The sequence below is a fragment of the Eubalaena glacialis genome, chromosome 10, assembly GCF_028564815.1.
Source record: "Eubalaena glacialis isolate mEubGla1 chromosome 10, mEubGla1.1.hap2.+ XY, whole genome shotgun sequence".
Lineage (NCBI taxonomy): Eukaryota > Metazoa > Chordata > Mammalia > Artiodactyla > Balaenidae > Eubalaena > Eubalaena glacialis.
The window spans coordinates 71,518,105-71,537,101 of record NC_083725.1 but is presented as its reverse complement, the minus strand read 5'-3'; the positions used below and the strand labels follow the sequence as shown (position 1 = coordinate 71,537,101).

Sequence of the window (18,997 nt, the reverse complement as noted above, 5' to 3'; positions counted from 1 at the left end):
ATGCTCTCTTTTCCTAACCCTGGAACAGAATACATGAGGGTCGTTCTAGTGTAGATAAACCTGAAGGACCTAGTGTCAGAAGTGTCGTCAAGCAACTGAGTTCAAGGTGTAGCCTGAAGGCAGAGCTGGCTTGAAGTTAACAGGCTTTCTCACAATTCATGATGCCTGGTTGGAAGGGAGATACAGCTACAAGAATAGCCTGAGACTGCTGTATCCTAGCAGATTGAGGAAACTGGGCTGCAATGTCAGTTTTGCCCTGTAGCAGCTTATTTTTAAGTGTTTGGTTATGACTACTGACTTACCACTTAAGTTTTCATTCTAGTTTGTCCCTCCCTCTCCCTCCCAACTGTTGTACTCAGAACAGATGGGAAAAGAGTATAAAGGATATATTACCAACTGCTTGGCCCTTGTGAGGACAAAACTTCTAAATAGCTCTGGGTTTTTAAAGGAAGCAGACTAAAATACTCCTGGAGGTACTTCAGCATCTCAGCCACTGGGCTGAATTTTTAGTTGTGTTGACTACCAATCTGAGTTGTTTGGACTTTCTTCCTATGTGGAGGTCCCTTTCTCCATCTGTTCCCTGAGGTTGCTCTATCCTCATCTCTACTGAGCCCACTCTTAGAAAATGTCTCTTACTGATTTAATAGCTATTACCTAAAGGGACTTTCTCAGCCCCAAACTATAGCTTTGATATTAGAACATTCATAGCACATAGAATGGTCTTTGCCCATTTTGGTTCACAACTAACCTCAGATAATAGTGTCCCCAACCTTCTAAAGCTCTCAGGACTGACATATTACCCAAGGACATTTCTATTCCCAAATCTGCTTCTCCCTAGTGGACATAGGTTTTTTATTTTGTTTCGTGGGGAGGGGGAAGATTTACTATCTGTATTTGGTGCCTTGGGCTCTTCATCCAAGGACCTCACACACCCTTTCATTGATGCTGGGGATTTCGCAGCACATGCTCATTGTCCTACAGTAGCCAATGCCTCCAGGGGAGGTGAATTCACAGAACAGAACAAATATGTCTGAAAAACAACTGTTTAAGAAAAAAAGACCTCACTGAATTAGAGTCCATCAGAAGGAGAATTATTAGAACAGACAGCTCACTAGCAGCAGTGGTCATGTGTTTGGATTATGTGCATAAGACACAATAGGCTTTAATTTGGCATAAAATTGGCTTAGCTTTGTAGAAGTATAGGGGACATGAAATAGAGCAGTCCTCCATCTTCAGTTCCATTGTGAGGTCCTACAACTATGCAGCCTCTTGGACTCCTCATCCCTGCAGGGATGTGAATGTTTGAGGATAAGAAAGAATGAAAGGATGAGGCTAAAATGAGTTACGTTCCACCTTACACAGAGATCCCTGCATTGATATCCCATTGGAGTCTTGCCTTTTCAATTATATATGTCTAAGACCTATGCCACAGACCCCTGGGTACAGGTACAGTCTCACAGACCAGAAGATCACAGTAAACAGGACAATCATTTCTTTGTACACAGCATTCCACCTTTATCTTAACTCAGTAAGAACTTATTGAAAGGAAGCCCTGTTCAATTAGTGTAGCTGGAAAAATCACTATCCACATGGAAGATCATTAGATCCCAACCTCACTCCATATACAAAAATGAACTCCAGATGAATTCAGAATTTAAACATGAAAGTAACTTTAATTCTTGGTATAGCAATATGGGTGAATATGTTAGGTCTTAGGGTATGTGAGGATTTAGACATATGTTTCTTCCAAGAAAGCTAGAAAATTTGACTAAATTTTCAAAAGTGCCTTAAATCAAGACATTCCAAATGGAAAGATTCACATTTATATCTTTATAAATTTTTTGTTTTAACTATCAGAAGTCCTAACACTAAGAGAAAAATTGGATGAGAAAACAATTTCAAATAAAGTCTTTAAACAGTCAAGAAGAGGGGGGACCTTCAAGATGGCAGAGGAGTAAGACATGGAGATCACCTTCTTCCCCACAAATACATCAAAAATACATCTACATGTGGAACAACTCCATAGAACACCTACTGAACACTGGCAGAAGATTTCAGACTTCCCAAAAGGCAAGAAACTCCCACACGTACCTGGGTAGGGCAAAAGAAAAAAGGAAAAACAGAGACAAAAGAATAGGGACGGGTTCTTTTTTCTTTTTTTTTTTTTTTTTTTTATTTTGCTGCACGACATGTGATATCTTAGTTCCCCCACCAGGATCGAACCATGTCCCCTGTATTGGGAGCACAGAGTCTTAACCACTGGACCACCAGGGGAGTCCTTAATTAGTTTCTTAACAATGTGCCTGGTTTGAATTTCAGCTTTGTACAAGCTATTTAACTTCTCTAGACACCATTTTTCTAACCTGTAAAACTGTAAAACCTGATAAGATAATAGTATCTTCCTCATGGAGTACTTATGATCATCAAAAAAAAAAAAAAAAAAAAAGAATAGGGATGGGACCTGCACCGCTGGGAGGGAGTTGTGAAAGAGAAAAAGTTTCCACACGCTAGGAAGCCCCTTCACTAGCGGAGACGGTGGGTGGGCGGCGGGGAGCTTTGGAGCCACAGAGGAGAGCGCAGCAACAGGGGTGCAGAGGGCAAAGGAAGATATTCCCACACAGAGGATCAGTGCTGACCAGCATTCACCAGCCTAAGAGGCTTGGCTGCTCACCCACCAGGGTGGGTGGGGGCTGTGAGCTGAGGCTTGGGCTTTGGAGGTCAGATCCCAGGGAGAGGACTGGGGTTGGCTGCATGAACACAGCCTGAAAGGGGCTAGTGCACCACAGCTAGCCAGGAAGGGGTCCGGGAAAAACTCTGGAACTGCCTAAGAGGCAAGAGACCACTGTTTCAGGGTGCACGAGGAGAGCGGATTCCTTCCCTGTCTGCCCACAGAAGGCAGAGGACCACCTAAACAAGCTCCAGAGACAGGCATAAGCCATGACTATCAGCTCAGACACCAGAGACGGGCATGAAACGCTAAGGCTGCTGCTGCAGTCACCAAGAATCCTGTGTGCAAGCACAGGTCACTATCCACACTCCCCCCTGGGAGCCTGTGCAGCACGCCACTGCCAGGGTCCCGTGATCCAGGGACAACTTCTCCGGGAGAACACATGGCATGCCTCAGGATGTTGCAATATCACGCTGGCCTCTGCCACTGCAGGCTCGCCCCGCATTCCAATTATAACTACCATACCCCTCCCTCCCCCTGGCATGAGTGAGGCAGAGCCCCCTAACCAGCCGCTGCTTTAACCCCATCCTGTCTAGGCGGGAACAGAAGACTGAGGACAACCTACATGCAGAGGTGAGGCCAAAACCAAAGCTGAACCCCAGGAGCTGTGTGAACAAAGAAGAGAAAGGGAAATTACTCCAAGCATCCTCAGGAGCAGCAGACTAAATCCCCACAATCAACTTGAGGAATGCTGCATCTGTGGAATACCTGAATAGACAAAAAATCAGCCCAAAATTGAGGTGGTGGACCTTGGGAGCAACTGTAGACTTGGGGTTTGCTGTATGCGACTGACTTGTTTCTGATTTTTATGTTTATCTTAGTATAGTTATTAGTGCTTGTTATCATTGGTGGATTTGTTTGTTGGTCTCCTTGCTCTCTTCTGTTTTTATATTACTTTTTTATATTTAATAATTTTTCATTTTTAATTTTAATTCTTTTATTTCTTTTTTAAATTTTTTTCTTTCATTTTTCTCCCTTTTCTTTTGAGCCATGTGGCTGACAGGATCTTGGTGCTCCAGTCTGGTGTCAGACCTGAGCCTCTGAGGTGGGAGAGCCAAGTTCAGGACACTGGACCATCAGAGACATCCAGGCCCCAAGTAATATCAATTGGTGAGAGCTCTCCCAGAGATCTCCATCTCAACGCTAAGACCCAGCTCCACCCAATGGCCAGCAAGCTCCATTGCTGGATGTCCCATGCCAAACAACTAGCAAGACAAGAACACAACCCCACCCATTAGCAAAGAAGCTGCCTAAAATCATAATAAGTTCACAGATACCCCCAAAAACACCATCAGAGGCAACCCTGCCCACCAGAAAGACAAGATCCAGCCACACCCACCAGAACACAGTGCTCTCCACCAGGAAGCCTACACAAGACTGAACCAACCTCATCCACTGGGGGCACACACGAAAAACAATGGGAACAATGAACCTGCAGCCTGCAAAAAGGAGACCCCCAAAACAGTAGGTTAAGCAAAATGAGAAGACAGAGAAATATGCAGCAGATGAAGGAGCAAGGTAAAAACCCACCAGACCAAACAAATGAAGAGGAAATAGGCAGTTACCTGAAAAAGAATTCAGACTAATAATAGTAAAGATGATCCAAAATCTTGTAAATAGAATGGAGAAAATACAAGAAACATTTAACAAGGACCTAGAAGAAAAAAAGAGCAAACAAACAGTGATGAACAACACAAAAAAATGAAACTAAAAATTCTCTAGAAGGAATCAATAGCAGAATAACTGAAGCAAAGAACGGATAAGTGAACAGGAAGATAAAATACTAGATATAACTACCACAGAGCAGAATAAAGAAAAAAGAATGAAAAGAATTGAGGACAGTCTCAGAGACCTCTGGGACATTAAACGCACCAATATTCAAATTACAGGGTTCCCAAAAGAAGAAGAGAAAAAGAAAGGGTCTGAGAAAATATTTGAAGAGATTATAGTTGAAAACATCCCTAATATAGGAAAGGAAATAGTTAATCAAGTCCAGGAAGCACAGAGAGTCCCATACAGGAAAAATCCAAGGAGAAACATGCAAAGAGACATATTCATCAAACTATCAAAAATTAATTACAAAGAAAAAATATTAAAAGCAGCAAGGGAAAAGCAACAAATAACATACAAGGGAATACCCATAAGGTTAACAGCTGATCTGTCAGCAGAAACTCTGCAAGACAGAAGGCAGTGTCAGGACATATTTAAAGTGATGAAAGGGAAAAACCTACAACCAAGATTACTCTAAACAACAAGGATATCATTCAGATTCGACAGAGAAATTTAAAAATTTACAGACAAGAAAAGTTAAGAGACTTCAGCACCACCAAACCAGCTTTACTACAAATGCTAAAGGAAATTCTCTAGGCAGGAAACACAAGACAAGGAAAAGACCTACAATAACAAACCCAAAACAATTAAGAAAATGGTAAAAGGAGCATACATAGCAATAGTTACCTTAAATGTAAATGGATTAAATGCTCCAATCAAAAGACGTAGACTGGCTGAATGAATATAATTACAAGACCCGAATATATGCTGTCTACAAGAGACCCACTTCAGACCTAGGCACACATACAGACTGAAAGTGAGGGGATGGAAAAAGATATTCCATGCAAATGAAAATCAAAAGAAAGCTGGAGTAGCAATTCTCATAATAGACAAAATAGACTTTAAAATAAAGGCTATTACAAACGACAAAGAAGGACACTACATAATGATCAAGGGATCAATCCAAGAAGTACACATAACAATTATAAATATTTATGCACCCAACATAGGAGCACCTCAATACATAAGGCAAATGCTAACAGCCATAAAAGGGGAACTCAACAGTAACACAATCATAGTAGGGGACTTTAACACCCCACTTTCACCAATGGACAGATCATCCAAAAAGAAAATAAATAAGGAAACACAAGCTTTAAATGACACAATACACCAGACAGATTTAATTGATATTTATACGACATTCCATCCAAAAACAACAGAATACACTTTCTTCTCAAGTGCTCGTGGAACAGTCTCCAGGATAGATCATATCTTGGGTCACAAATCAAGCCTTGGTAAATTTAAGAAAATTGAAATCATATCAAGTAGATTTTCTGACCACAATGTTATGAGACTAGATATCAATTACAGGAAAATACTGTAAAAAATACAAACACATGGAGACTTAAAAATATGTGACTAAATAACCAAGAGATCACTGAAGAAATCAAAGAAGAAATCAAAAAATACCTAGAAAAAAATGACAAAACACGACGACTCAAAACCTATGGGATGCAGCCAAAGCAGTTCTAAGAGGGAAGTTTATAGCAATACAGTTCTACCTCAAGAAACAGAAACATCTCAAATAAACAACCTAACCTTACAGCTAAAGCAGTAGAGAAAGAAGAAACAAAAAAACCCAAAGTTAGCAAAAGGAAAGAAATCATAAAGATCAGATAAGAAATAAATGAAAAATAAATGAAGGAAACAATAGCAAAGATCAATAAAACTAAAAGCTGGTTCTTTGAGAATATAAACAAAATTGGAAAACCATTAGCCAGACTCATCAAGAAAAAAAGGGAGAAGACTCAAATCAATAGAATTAGAAATGAAACAGGAGAAGTAACAACTGATACTGCAGAAATAGAAAGGATCATGAGAGATTACTAGAAAAAACTCTATGCCAATAAAATTGACAACCTGGAAGAAATAGACAAATTCTTAGAAAAGCACAACCTTCCAAGACTGAACCAGGAAGAAATAAAAATATAATCAGACCAATCACAAGCACTGAAATTGAAACTGTAATTAAAAATCTTCCAACAAACAAAAGCCAGAGACCAGAGAGCTTCACAGGCGAATTCTATCAAAACATTTAGAGAAGAACTAACACCTATACTTCTCAAACTCTTCCAAAATATAACAGAGGGAGGAACACTCCCAAACTCATTCTACGAGGCCACCATCACCCTGATAACAAAACCAGACAAAGATGTCACAAAGAAAGAAAATTACAAGCCAATATCACTGATGAACATAGATGCAAAAATCCTCAACAAGATACTAGCAAACAGAATCCAACAACACATTAAAAGGATCATACACCATGATCAAGTGGGGATAATCCCAAGAATGCAAGGATTCTTCAATATATGCAAATCAATCAATGTGATACACCATATTAACAAATTGAAGGAGAAAAACTATATGATCATCTCAATAGATGCAGAAAAGGCTGTAGACAAAATTCAACACACATTTATGATAAAAATCCTCCAGAAAGTAGGCATAGAGGGAACTTACCTCAACATAATAATGGCCATATATGACAAACCCACAGCCAACATCGTTCTCAATGGTGAAAAACTGAAACCATTTCCACTAAGATCAGGAAAAAAACAAGGATGCCCACTCTCACCACTATTATTCAACATAGTTTTGGAAGTTTTAGCCACAGCAATCAGACAAGAAAAAGAAATAAAAGGAATCCAAATTGGAAAAGAAGAAGTAAATCTGTCACTGTTTGCAGATGACATGATACTATACATAGAGAATCCTAAAGATGCTACCAGAAAACTACTAGAGCTAATCAATGAATTTGGTAAAGTAGCAGGATACAAAATTAATGCACAGAAATCTCTTGCATTCCTATACAGTAATGATGAAAAATCTGAAAGAGAAATTAAGGAGACACTCCCATTTACCACTGCAACAAAAAGAATAAAATACCTAGGAATAAACCTACCTAAGGAGACAAAAGACCTGTATGCAGAAAACTATAAGACACTGATGAAAGAAATTAATGACGATACAAACAGATGGAGAGATATGCCACGTTCTTGGATTGGAAAAATCAACATTGTGAAAATGACTCTACTACTCAAAGCAATCTACAGATTCAATGCAATCCCTACCAAACTACCAATGGCATTTTTCACAGAACTAGAACAAAAAAATTCACAATTTGTGTGGAAACACAAAAGACCCCGAATAGCCAAAGCAATCTTGAGAAAGAAAAATGGAGCTGGAGGAATCAGGCGCCCAGACTTCAGACTATACTACAAAGCAACAGTAATCAAGACAGTATGGTACTGGCACAAAAACAGAAATATAGATCAATGGAACAGGATAGAAAGCCCAGAGATAAACCCACGCACATATGGTCACCTTATCTTTGATAAAGGAGGCAAGAATATACAGTGGAGAAAAGACAGCCTCTTCAATAAGTGGTGCTGGGAAAACTGGACAGGTACATGTAAAAGTATGAAATTAGAACACTCCCTAACACCATACTCAAAAATAAACTCAAAATGGATTAAAGACCTAAATGTAAGGCCAGACACTATAAAACTCTTAGAGGAAAACATACACAGAACACTCTATGACATAAATCACAGCACGATCCTTTTTAACCCACCTCCTAGAGAAATGGAAATAAAAACAAAAATAAACAAATAGGACCTAATGAAACGTAAAAGCTTTTGCACAGCAAAGGAAACCATAAACAAGACGAAAAGACAACCCTCAGAATGGGAGAAAATATTTGCAAATGAGCAACTGACAAAGGATTAATATCCAAAATATACAAGCAGCTCATGCAGCTCAATATCATAAAAAACAAACAACCCAATCCAAAAATGGGCAGAAGACCTAAATAGACATTTATCCAAAGAAGATATACTGTTTGGTAACAAACACATGAAAGGATGCTCAACATCACTACTCATTAGAGAAATGCAAATCAAAACCACGATGAGGTATCACCTCACACCAGTCAGAATGGCCATCATCAAAAAGTCTACACACAGTAAATGCTGGAAAGGGTGTGGAGAAAAGGGAACCCTTTTGCACTGTTGGTGGGAATGTAAATTGATACAGCCACTATGGAGAACAGTATGGTGGTTCCTTAAAAAACTAAAAATGGAACTACCATACAACCCAGCAATCCCACTCCTGGGCACATACCCTGAGAAAACCATAATTCAAAAAAAGTCATGTACCACAATGTTCATTGTAGCACTATTTACAATGGCCAGGACATGGAAGAAACATAAGTGTCCATTGACAGATGAATGGATAAAGATGTAGCACATATATACAATGGAATATTACTCAGCCATAAAAAGAAACTGAGTTATTCGTAGTGAGGTAGATGGACCTAGAGACTGTCATACAGAGTGAAGTAAGTCAGAAAGAGAAAAACAAATACCGTATGCTAACACATATATATGGAATCTAGAAATAATAATAATAATGGTTCTGAAGAACCTAGGGGCAGGACAGGAATAAAGACACAGACATAGACAATGGACTTGAGGACACGGGGAGGGGGAAGGGTAACCTGGGACAAAGTGAGAGAGTGTCATGGACATATATACACTACCAAATGTAAAATAGATAGCTAGTGGGAAGCAGCCGCATAGCACAGGGAGATCAGCTCGGTGCTTTGTGACCACCTAAAGGGGTGGGATAGGGAGGGTGGGAGGGAGACACAAGAGGGAGGAGATATGGGGATGTATGTATATGTATAGCTGATTCACTTTGTTATACAGCAGAAACTAACACACCATTGTAAAGCAATTATACTCCAGTAAAGATGATTTTTTTAAAAATCTTTGATAAAGGAGGCAAGAATATAAAATGGGAAAGACAGTCTCTTCAGTAAGTGGTGCTGGGTAAGTTTGACAGCTGCATGGAAATCAATGAATTTAGAACACATCCTCACATCATACACAAAAATAACCTCAAACTGGCTTAAAGATTTAAACATAAGGTATGCCACCATAAACTCCTAGGAGAGAACATAGGCAAAATATTCTCTGACATAAATCACACCAATGTTTTCTTAGGTCAGTCCCCCAAGGCAAGAGAAATGAAAGCAAAAATAAACAAATGGGACCCAATCAAACTTACAAAATTTGCACAGCAAAGGAAACCATAAACAAAATGAAAAGACAACCTATGGAATGGGAGAACATATTTTCAAACAATGCCTCTGACAAGGGCTTAATTTCCAAAATATACAAACAGGTCTTATAACTCAACAACAACAAAACAGCAACCCAAACAACAAAATGGGCAGAAGATCTAGATAGACATTTCTCCAAAGAAGACATACAGATGGTCAATAGGCACATGAAAAGATGTTCATCATCGCTAATTATTAGAGAAATGCAAATCAAAACTACAATGAGGTACCACCTCACACCATTCAGAATGGCCATCATCAAAAAGTCTACAAATAACAAATGCTGGAGAGGGTTTGGAGAAAAGGGAACCCTCTTACACTGTTGGTGGGAAAGTAAATTGGTACAGCCACTATGGAAAACAGTATGGAGGTTCCTCAAAAAATTAAAAATAGTGTTGCCAATGACCCAGCAATCCCACTCCTGGGCATATACCCAGACAAGACTATAATTTGAAAGGGCACCCCTATGTTCATACTAACACTATTTACAATAGCCAAGATATGGAAACAATCTAAATGTCCATCAACAGATGAATGGATAAAGATGATGTGGTATATATACAATGGAATATTACTCAGCCATCAAAAAGAATGAAATAATGCCATTTGCAGCAACATGGATGGACCTAGAGCTTATCATACTAAGTGAAGTAAGTCAGAAAGAGAAAGACAAATACCATACAATATCACTTATATGTGGAATCTAAAATATAATACAAATCAACACATCTATGAAACAAAAAAAGATTCACAAAACATTGATAAAAGAAATTGAAGGTGATTTTAAAAATGGAAAGATATCCCATGTTCTTGGATTGGAAGAATTAATATTGTTAAAATGGCCATACTACCCAAAGCAATCTATAGATTTAATGTGATCCCCATCAAATTACCCATGACATTTTTCACCAAACTAGAGCAAATAATCCTAAAATTTATGTGAAACCGTAAAAGACCCAGACTTACCAAAGCAATCCTGAGTGAAAAGAACAACGCTGGAGGCATAACCCTCTCAGACTTCAGACAATACCACAAAGCAACAGTAATCAAAACAGTGTGGTATTGGCACAAAAGTAGACATATGGATCAATGGAACAGAATAGAGAGCCAACGCCCCTACGGTCAATTAATCTTCAACAAAGGAGCAAGAATATACAGTGGAGAAAAGACAGTCTCTTCTGCAAGTGGTGTTGGGAAAGCTGGACAGCTACATGCAAATCAATGAAGTTCAGAACACTAACTCACACCATACACAAAAATAAACTCAAAATGGCTTAAAGATTTAAATATAAGACATGACACCATAAAACTCCTAGAAGAGAATACAGGCAAAACTTTCTCTGAAAGAAACTGTAGCAATGTTTTCTTCAGTCAGTCTCCCAAGGCAATAGAAATAAAAGTAAAAATAAACAAATGAAACCTAATCAAACTTATGAGCTTTTGCACAGCAAAGGAAACCATAAAGAAAACAGAAAGACAACCTATGGAATGGGAGAAGGTATATGCAAACAATGCGACGAAAAATGGCTTAATTTCTGAAATATACAAATAGCTCATACAGCTCAATATCAAAAAAACCAAACAACCCAAGCAAAAAAATGGGCAGAAGACATAAACAGACATCTCTCCAAAGAATGTGGATGGCCAATAATAGGCACATGAAAAAATGCTCAACATAGCTAATTATTAGAGAAATGAAATCAAAACTACAATGAGGTGTCACCTCACACCAGTCAGAATGGCCATCACCAAAAAGTCTACAAATGTTAAATGCTGGAGAGGATGTAGAGAAAAAGGAACCCTCCTACACTGTTGGTGGGAATATAAATTGGTATAGCCACTATGGGGAAAGGTACAAACATTCCTTAAAAATCTAAAAAGTTGCCATATGATCCAGCAATCCCACTCCTGGGCATATACCCAGACAAAAGTATAATTCAAAAAGGTATGTGTACCCCTATGTTCATAGTAGCACTATTTACAATAACCAAGATATGGAATCAACCTAAATGTCCATTGACAGATGGATGACTAAAGATGTTATATACAGAAACACACACACACACACACACAATGGAATACTATTCAGCCATTAAAAGGAATGAAATAATGTCATTTGCAGCAACATGAGTAGACCTAGAAATTATCATACTAAGTGAGGTAATTCAGACAAAGATAAATATCATATGATATCACTTATATGTGTAATCTAAAAATATGATACAAATGAACTTATTTACAAAACAGAAACAGACTCACAGACATAGCATACAAGCTTATGGTTACCAAAGGGGAATGGGGGGAGGGATAAATTAGGAGTTTTGGATTAGCAGATACAAACTACTATATATAAAATAGATTTTTTTTTAAAGTCCTACTATATAGAACATGGAACTATATTCAATATCTTGTGATAAACTCTAATGGAAAAGAATATGAAATAGAATATATATGTGTGTGTGTGTATAACTGAATCACTTTGCTGTACACCAGAAACAAACACAACATTGTAAATCAACTATATTTCAATTTAATAAATAAATAAAGGCAAATGGCTAAAGTGCACATTGCTGCAAACCTACCCAGCCTCCTGTGATATAAGTGTTCAGTCAGAATGATAGGGTTCACATCTCAAAACTATCAAGTAGATGACACCAATAAAATTAAGGGCTCTGTGAAACTATCACCCCAATCTATGCCATAAACATATCCATCATCTCCAAAAGTTTCCTCTTGCCTTTTTTATTTATTATTATTTTTATATTTGATAGGAACACAAGATCTACCCTCTTAGAAAATTTTTAAGATACAATACAGTATTGTTAACGACAGAGACTATGCTGTACAGTAGACCTCATATCGCCAAACCCATCAAGTTGTATACACTAAATATGCACAGCTTTTAATATGCCAATCATACCTCAATAAACTGGCTTTTTAAAAAAAAATGAATCAATAAAAAGAACTCGCCTCAGGAAGGAAGAAAAATAATAATAAAGACCTGAAAGATAGGAGCTGTTAATGCTGAAGGAATTCCTTTCATTGTCTCATGCATGGGAATGGCTCACCCATCATGCAGTTACTAAATATTGACATCAGAATGTGAAAATTAATATTTAAATCTTTACTAATCATACCTGACAGGGTTGGCAGTTTTAGAGATAGACATTTTGTAAATCCTAGGTGAAATTCTTTCTTAAAAAAACGATGGAATCTAGCAACAAATGTGGACTTTTTCCTCATGTGGGCTCTAATGCAGGCTCAGAAAGTGGACATAACCGTAATTTCAAATATCAATACTTAATCATAAGAAAATCTAAATGCACAGTGAGAAGCTTTCCTGGGCTTGGCAACACCAAACTTTCTCTCTAGCTCAAAGCAGAGACACACATGAAGACAACCAAGAGAAAACTGCCACTCCCTAAGGTGTAAATAGGGGCTAAATGAACTCAGCAGGTACAGTATTATCCTACGTGTTTCCCACCAACCACTCCCCTTTTCTATTTCTTGGTATATGAGCTGGTTAATATTAAATGTGGGAGAAGAGGGCTAGTATTAAGGTGAATATAGCTTACTTACACATAATATTCTTATTATACATAATAGAATAGAAATATAGTTCTTCCTTAGGTTTGAAATGGAATGGGTCGGGGGTAGACTCCAGTGGGGAAAAGGATAGAAGTGCCTGCACAAATAGATATGCACACACATCCTCTCAGTGAGTCCCCTAGGCAAGGAGATGTTACAGTATATATGAGTATGAAATAGTTCAACTCTGATCAGAGCAACAAGAGGATTACCAAGATGATACTTCTATATGCTTTCCAATGATCTCAGTCCCCCAAAACTGTAATTATAGAAGCTGATGCTGCCTCACAAAAGGCTCAGTGGTAAGATCTGAAACATTCAGAAACCTCAAAAGTTAACTCCACCACTAATCCTCCCCCAAGATCCAGGTTGACCCACAGGGGTTGCGTGCCACTGTGTCCTTCTATTGCTCTACGAGACATCAACCCTTTTCTGCTGGAAGCGCTTTAGGAGGCCCTGACGGATCTGCTTAGACTTGATGCAGTAGACAGTGGGGTTCATGAAGGGCGGAACCAAGAAGTGCAGGTTGGCCATAAGCACTGCCAGAGCAGGGTAGCTGTGCTTCTCTACTCGGTGCAACTCAGACAGCCCCAGTTTGGGCAAGTAAAAGATGAGAACAATGCAGAGGTGTGAGACACACGTGTTGAGTGCCTTTAGTCGTTTCCCAGGTGATGCAATGCTCAGCACGGTCCATAGGATCAGGGCATAGGACAGTATGATGAGGGAAGAGTCAAAGTCCAAAGAGAGGAGGATGGAGACCAGGCCAACCAGGCTGTTGACCTGAGTTTCCGAACAGGCCAAACCCACAAGGTCACAGTGCAGGCCGTAACAGTGAGAGAGTACACTGATCTGGGGAAAGAGCAGACACCGCAGGAGGATGGGTCCTGGGAGATTGAGCAGGACGGCCCTCACCAGGATGGCAGGCCCCACTTTGGCCATGGCTCAGTGGGTAAGAACTGAGGCATAGTGCAGAGGGTCCCAGATGGCAACAAAGCAATCAAAGGCCATGGCCAGCAGCACACCAGATTCCACATAGGTGAAGGCGTGGATGAAGAACATCTGTGCTGCACAAAGATTGAGGGGCAGCTCACAAACACCCAGCCAGAAAAGCTGCACCATGGTGGGGAAGGTGGAGGCACAGAGGCCCAGATCAGAGGCTGCCAGCGTGGACAGGAAGATGTACATGGGTTCGTGTAAGGCTGGATCTGTGCGGATCAGGAAGAGGATGATACCCTTACCCAGGACGGAAACCACACAGATGAGGTTGATGGGGATGGAAACCCAATGATGAGAAGCTCCCAGACCTGGGAAACCAGTGAGGAGGAAGGTAGAATGACCAGAAGTGCTGGTGTTGCAGGAAAACATAGTGATTCCAGGAGGGAGCTGTCCACCCTATATGTAAGAAGCATTCATTCATTTGATCATCACTTATAAAGTCCCTACCAAGTACTAAGGGCTGGAAAGGAAGAGCTGCCCCATCACCCTTTCTCAGGCCATGAGAGAAAACTCATTCCTCTGAGGAGCTCCATTCCCTCCATTTTCTGTATAATTTAATCTTCTCCTTGAATAAAGTGATATTGAATAAATTTTATGAGTTAATCTCTGCTTATTGCTTTAGCCTCTCAGTATCTATTCTCTCTTTGGCCTAAACAACCTCCTTTCTCACTTAAGCTATACACAAAAGCCTCTCTCCAGACTGTATTCTCAAAGTAAACAATGAAGAAGGGAGAATAATTTTCTGTTTAAATTTAGTATGATGTTAGGAACAAGCAGTTTAGACTCCATTTCTATGTATTCTTAGAGACAGGTTTTCCATAGTGTGACCTGTTAACAAAAGAGACACATTCAAACAAATGATGTATTTTCAAAACCATCCTCTGAGGAGGCTGGTTGTTTTTTCCTCTGGTGCTGTTAAAGAACCAACATTTTCTGTGTTTCTTTTCTGGAAAAGCCTTTGGAGCGCAAAGGTTCTTTCCAATGTGCTCAACAGTGACAAATTTCTCTCCCGTGAAGGTGGGTTGGCCTAGAGGAAGTATTCAAGAGTTCTTTGAAGCTAAATCTGGTAAACAAGACGGGAACTGAGATGAATTCACTTTTGTTAAACTCCTTCTGACCCAATCCCACCTCCACCTCACTGGCTGCTTAAACTTGTACATTTTCTTCTGACCTTGCCTTTGAGACAGTCCTATGGCCATGGGCTTAATTAGAAGGCACTTTTCTCTTAAATATCTTTTTTTTTCATCCCTCTTATCATAAAAGCTGTTATGACAGCACCAAGTGCTTTGAAGTTCTCCAGAGTTGGGGGCTGGAGGGTGAAGCTGACAGGTCTTGAGGGGCATCACCTACAGAGCCAGGCAGAGAATCATGATATTCCAGAACCCCAGGGTTAATAACATTTAGCAAGGAGCCCAGAGTGTAGTGTGCAAGCTCATATATTCCCATTACTTCACATAACACTTTTGGGCTGCAAAGCCTCCCCAACTTCTTTCCTCTGCAATGGGAAAGTTTGTCTCCATTTGTCTATTAAGTACCTTCACATTGGTGTGCATTGGTGTACATTGTAAATGAACGTCCAGCAGAACCACAAATTATAATTCCCCTTTCCCCCGAGTTCACCCTCTAAGACCTGTTGGGCCTTCCTCCCTTTCCTGTTATCCATGAAAACTCCAGGAAAAAAAAAAAAAAAACTAGAATCTCTTTTCACTCTGTAATACGTTCCCCAAGTCAACTATCTTTGAAATATCCCCTCCTTTCAGATCCCAATGAAAATAATCTAGCCAAAATCACCATCATTTCCCCTGATATTATAACAGCCTCCTAACTATCCCAGTTTCTTCAGTCTTTCTGTATTCTGATTCACCTTCTAAATTTCCATTCGAATCATGATCAGAATACTGAAGAAAAGGCAGGCATGGACATTGAAATGAGTATGCGCCTGGGGAGGAAACACAGTGATCATATTTGTTTCAGGAATATATCTCCTACCATAACTTTGTTTAATGATCCTCACTGGTCCCTGATGCTGCAGGATCAGGTCTAAGCAAGATCTTTATACTGGGTCCAGAAGAGGAAGGACCTTGTTCATCCGACATCTGTAGCCTATACAGTCACCTCTCCCCTAAGCCTTATAAATGTTACTCATAAGCTATCATTCTACTCATCAAACTTACCATATTTGATCATTCTTAAAATGTCTTTTTTGTTGAAATATAAAATACACATAGAAAAGCCTACCTCTCCTAAATGTAAAACTTGATGAATTTCCTCAAAGTGAGCACACCCGTGTAACAAGCACCCAGATCAAGAAACAGAATATTGTCAGCCTCCCAGAATTCCCTTGTTACCCCTTCCAGTCACTCCATCCTCTCAATGATAACCACTATCCTGATTTTGCCTGTATATATCATGCAGTATCTATATATATATACTCTTTTCTGTCTGCCTCCCTCCACTCAACTTTATGTCTATTTATTGAAGGAATGAATAGATGGTTTGATTTATGTTTTACAATCACCGTCTTACTAAACTGACTTTCCATTATGTGTCAAGAACTGTGCCAGGAAACAGCATATAGCAATGAAAGCTCGCGTAAAGCAGGAGTCCCCTAAAGGAATGTGCTTATTTGTTCCAATATGAGCATGTGCGATTCCACCAACTGGTTTCTGATAATGATTATTCACAATGATAGTAAGAGTAATTGCTATCATCTACTGACTATGTTCAGACACTGAGTAAGGATGTTCCCTACCATCTTCACAGTAAGAAGCCGAGTCTCAGGCTGAATAACTTGCTGTAAGCCAAAGTGAATGATCCTGATCTCAGCTCAGCCCTGATTCTCAAGGCCATGTGCTATCACAAAGCTCTGAAACATTTCCCAAACTGTCAGGCAAGACATACATTATCTGATAGGCCAGAGCCCAAACGGAAAGGCTTTTTCTCCAGATGCAACTTAACCCATACAAAAATAGCAGCTTGAGGCCCACCTGCGAGCAATGTTTTCATGGACTGTCATTCCATATGGCATCATATAGTTTTGCACAAAGCTTCTGTCCACAGCAGAGTAAAATGACAACCAAGTGCCCACAATCCCACCTGAAAAATAGAGCGGCCTTCTCAAGCATTTGGACCTTCTCAAGCAACTTGGACATGCTCTTTCTCTGTGGTCCCTAGAGATACCTGCATCACTGTGCTGGAGTTAAATACACCTTGCCTTACCCTATTTTTTCCCCTTTTTGCCAGGTCCCTTGCTTTCTGACACTTCTTCAGGGTCCTAAGTTTATTTTTTTTTACTAAATAATAGTAAGAGTCAGAAAACAACACATTTGTCTTTTATAAATGTTCTCTACACATATGCTTACTTAATCCTCTGACCCTGTGGGATATTTTCCCATTTTCTGATGAAGAAATTGGGTCTCAGAGAGGCTAAGTAACTTTCCCAAGGTCATGATGTTAGGTGATAGATCCAGGATTTAAATCCAAACTGGCCTAAAGACAAAGGCTATTCGCTTAACTGCTTCATATAAGAAAAAGCAATTCTGGCACTTTGTGGTTATTAGATCCTTTGTCCTCAGGATAATTTAAAGGCCAGTTTTTCTGTCTCCTCCCTCCAACCCCATCTCCCTTTAAAGCAGATGCAGAGGTTTGAGACCAGAGTGAAGTCATCCGCTAAGAGAAGTGGCCTTCAAACCAGTCCAGCCAGGCCTCTCTGCTTCCATCATTCCCAGTTCTTCCAACCTTTCCACACAGGTTGTGGCTCATCATCTGAATGCAATGGCCAATTTACCTTGCACAGCCCACCTGCACCCAAGAATTTGGCGGTGTGTGAAACAAGGGAGGTTGCATCCTCCTCCCCCGTTCTAATGCTGCAGGGTGACAAGGAGTTCACCAAAAAGTTGTGCCCTTATCATGTAAAAAAAAAAAAGAACAATAACACTGACTTCACAGAGTGGTTGTGAACATGGGAAAGACTGTAAACTGTTTAGCACACCGTAGGCATTTATTAAAATGTAATAATAAGCAGAGACACCTAGGATTTTCACGCCCCTTATCTCATGATGTCCACCTCCTTCCAAAGCCTGTGAGTGGCGTCATCCCCTTTCCGTAGATGAGGAAATAGAGCCTCAGAGATGAGGAAACCTGGCAGTGACCCCATTAAGAGGAAGCAGAAGAGACTGGCTTCAAGAACATCCCATTTGACTCCAAAGCTCATGCATCTGTCCATCCTTCAGCACTCTCCTCTCTAAAAATCTTTGAAAATAATATTTGTCTCTTGAAATCAATGTAGAGATTGAGAATACATGCAAAGCACTTAGCATAGTGTCTGGCACATAATAAGCACTTAAAAATAATAATGCTTGATATTTATCAAGTATTTACTGCCTTATGAGGTAAGAATCATTTCCATTCCCATTCTGCATATAGGAAAACTGAGGCACCAAGTGGCTGAATAACTTGCCTAAGATCATGAAGTAAGAAAGTGGATGAGCCAGGGTTTAAATCTAAGCAGTCAGATTCCAGATCCCACATTCTTTTTTTTCCTCTAATTTCTATTTATTTTAATTTTTATTTTATATTGGAATGTAGTTGATTTACAATGCTGTGTTAGTTTCAGGTGTACAGCAAAGTGATTCAGTTATACATATACATATACTATTCCTTTTCAAATTCTTTTCCTATTTAGGTTATTACAGAATATTGAGTCAAGTTCCCTGTGCTGTACTTCA

The 18,997-nt window shown here is 39.5% G+C and overlaps 1 protein-coding gene across 1 annotated transcript; it reads right to left on the bottom strand.

Moving 5' to 3' along the window:
- Nucleotides 1-13,685: 13,685 nt before the first annotated feature.
- LOC133099580 (olfactory receptor 51H1-like) lies at nucleotides 13,686-14,639 on the bottom strand. The gene is given in 1 exon segment (XM_061203327.1): nucleotides 13,686-14,639. A coding segment is annotated over 1 exon segment (954 nt).
- Nucleotides 14,640-18,997: the final 4,358 nt, after the last annotated feature.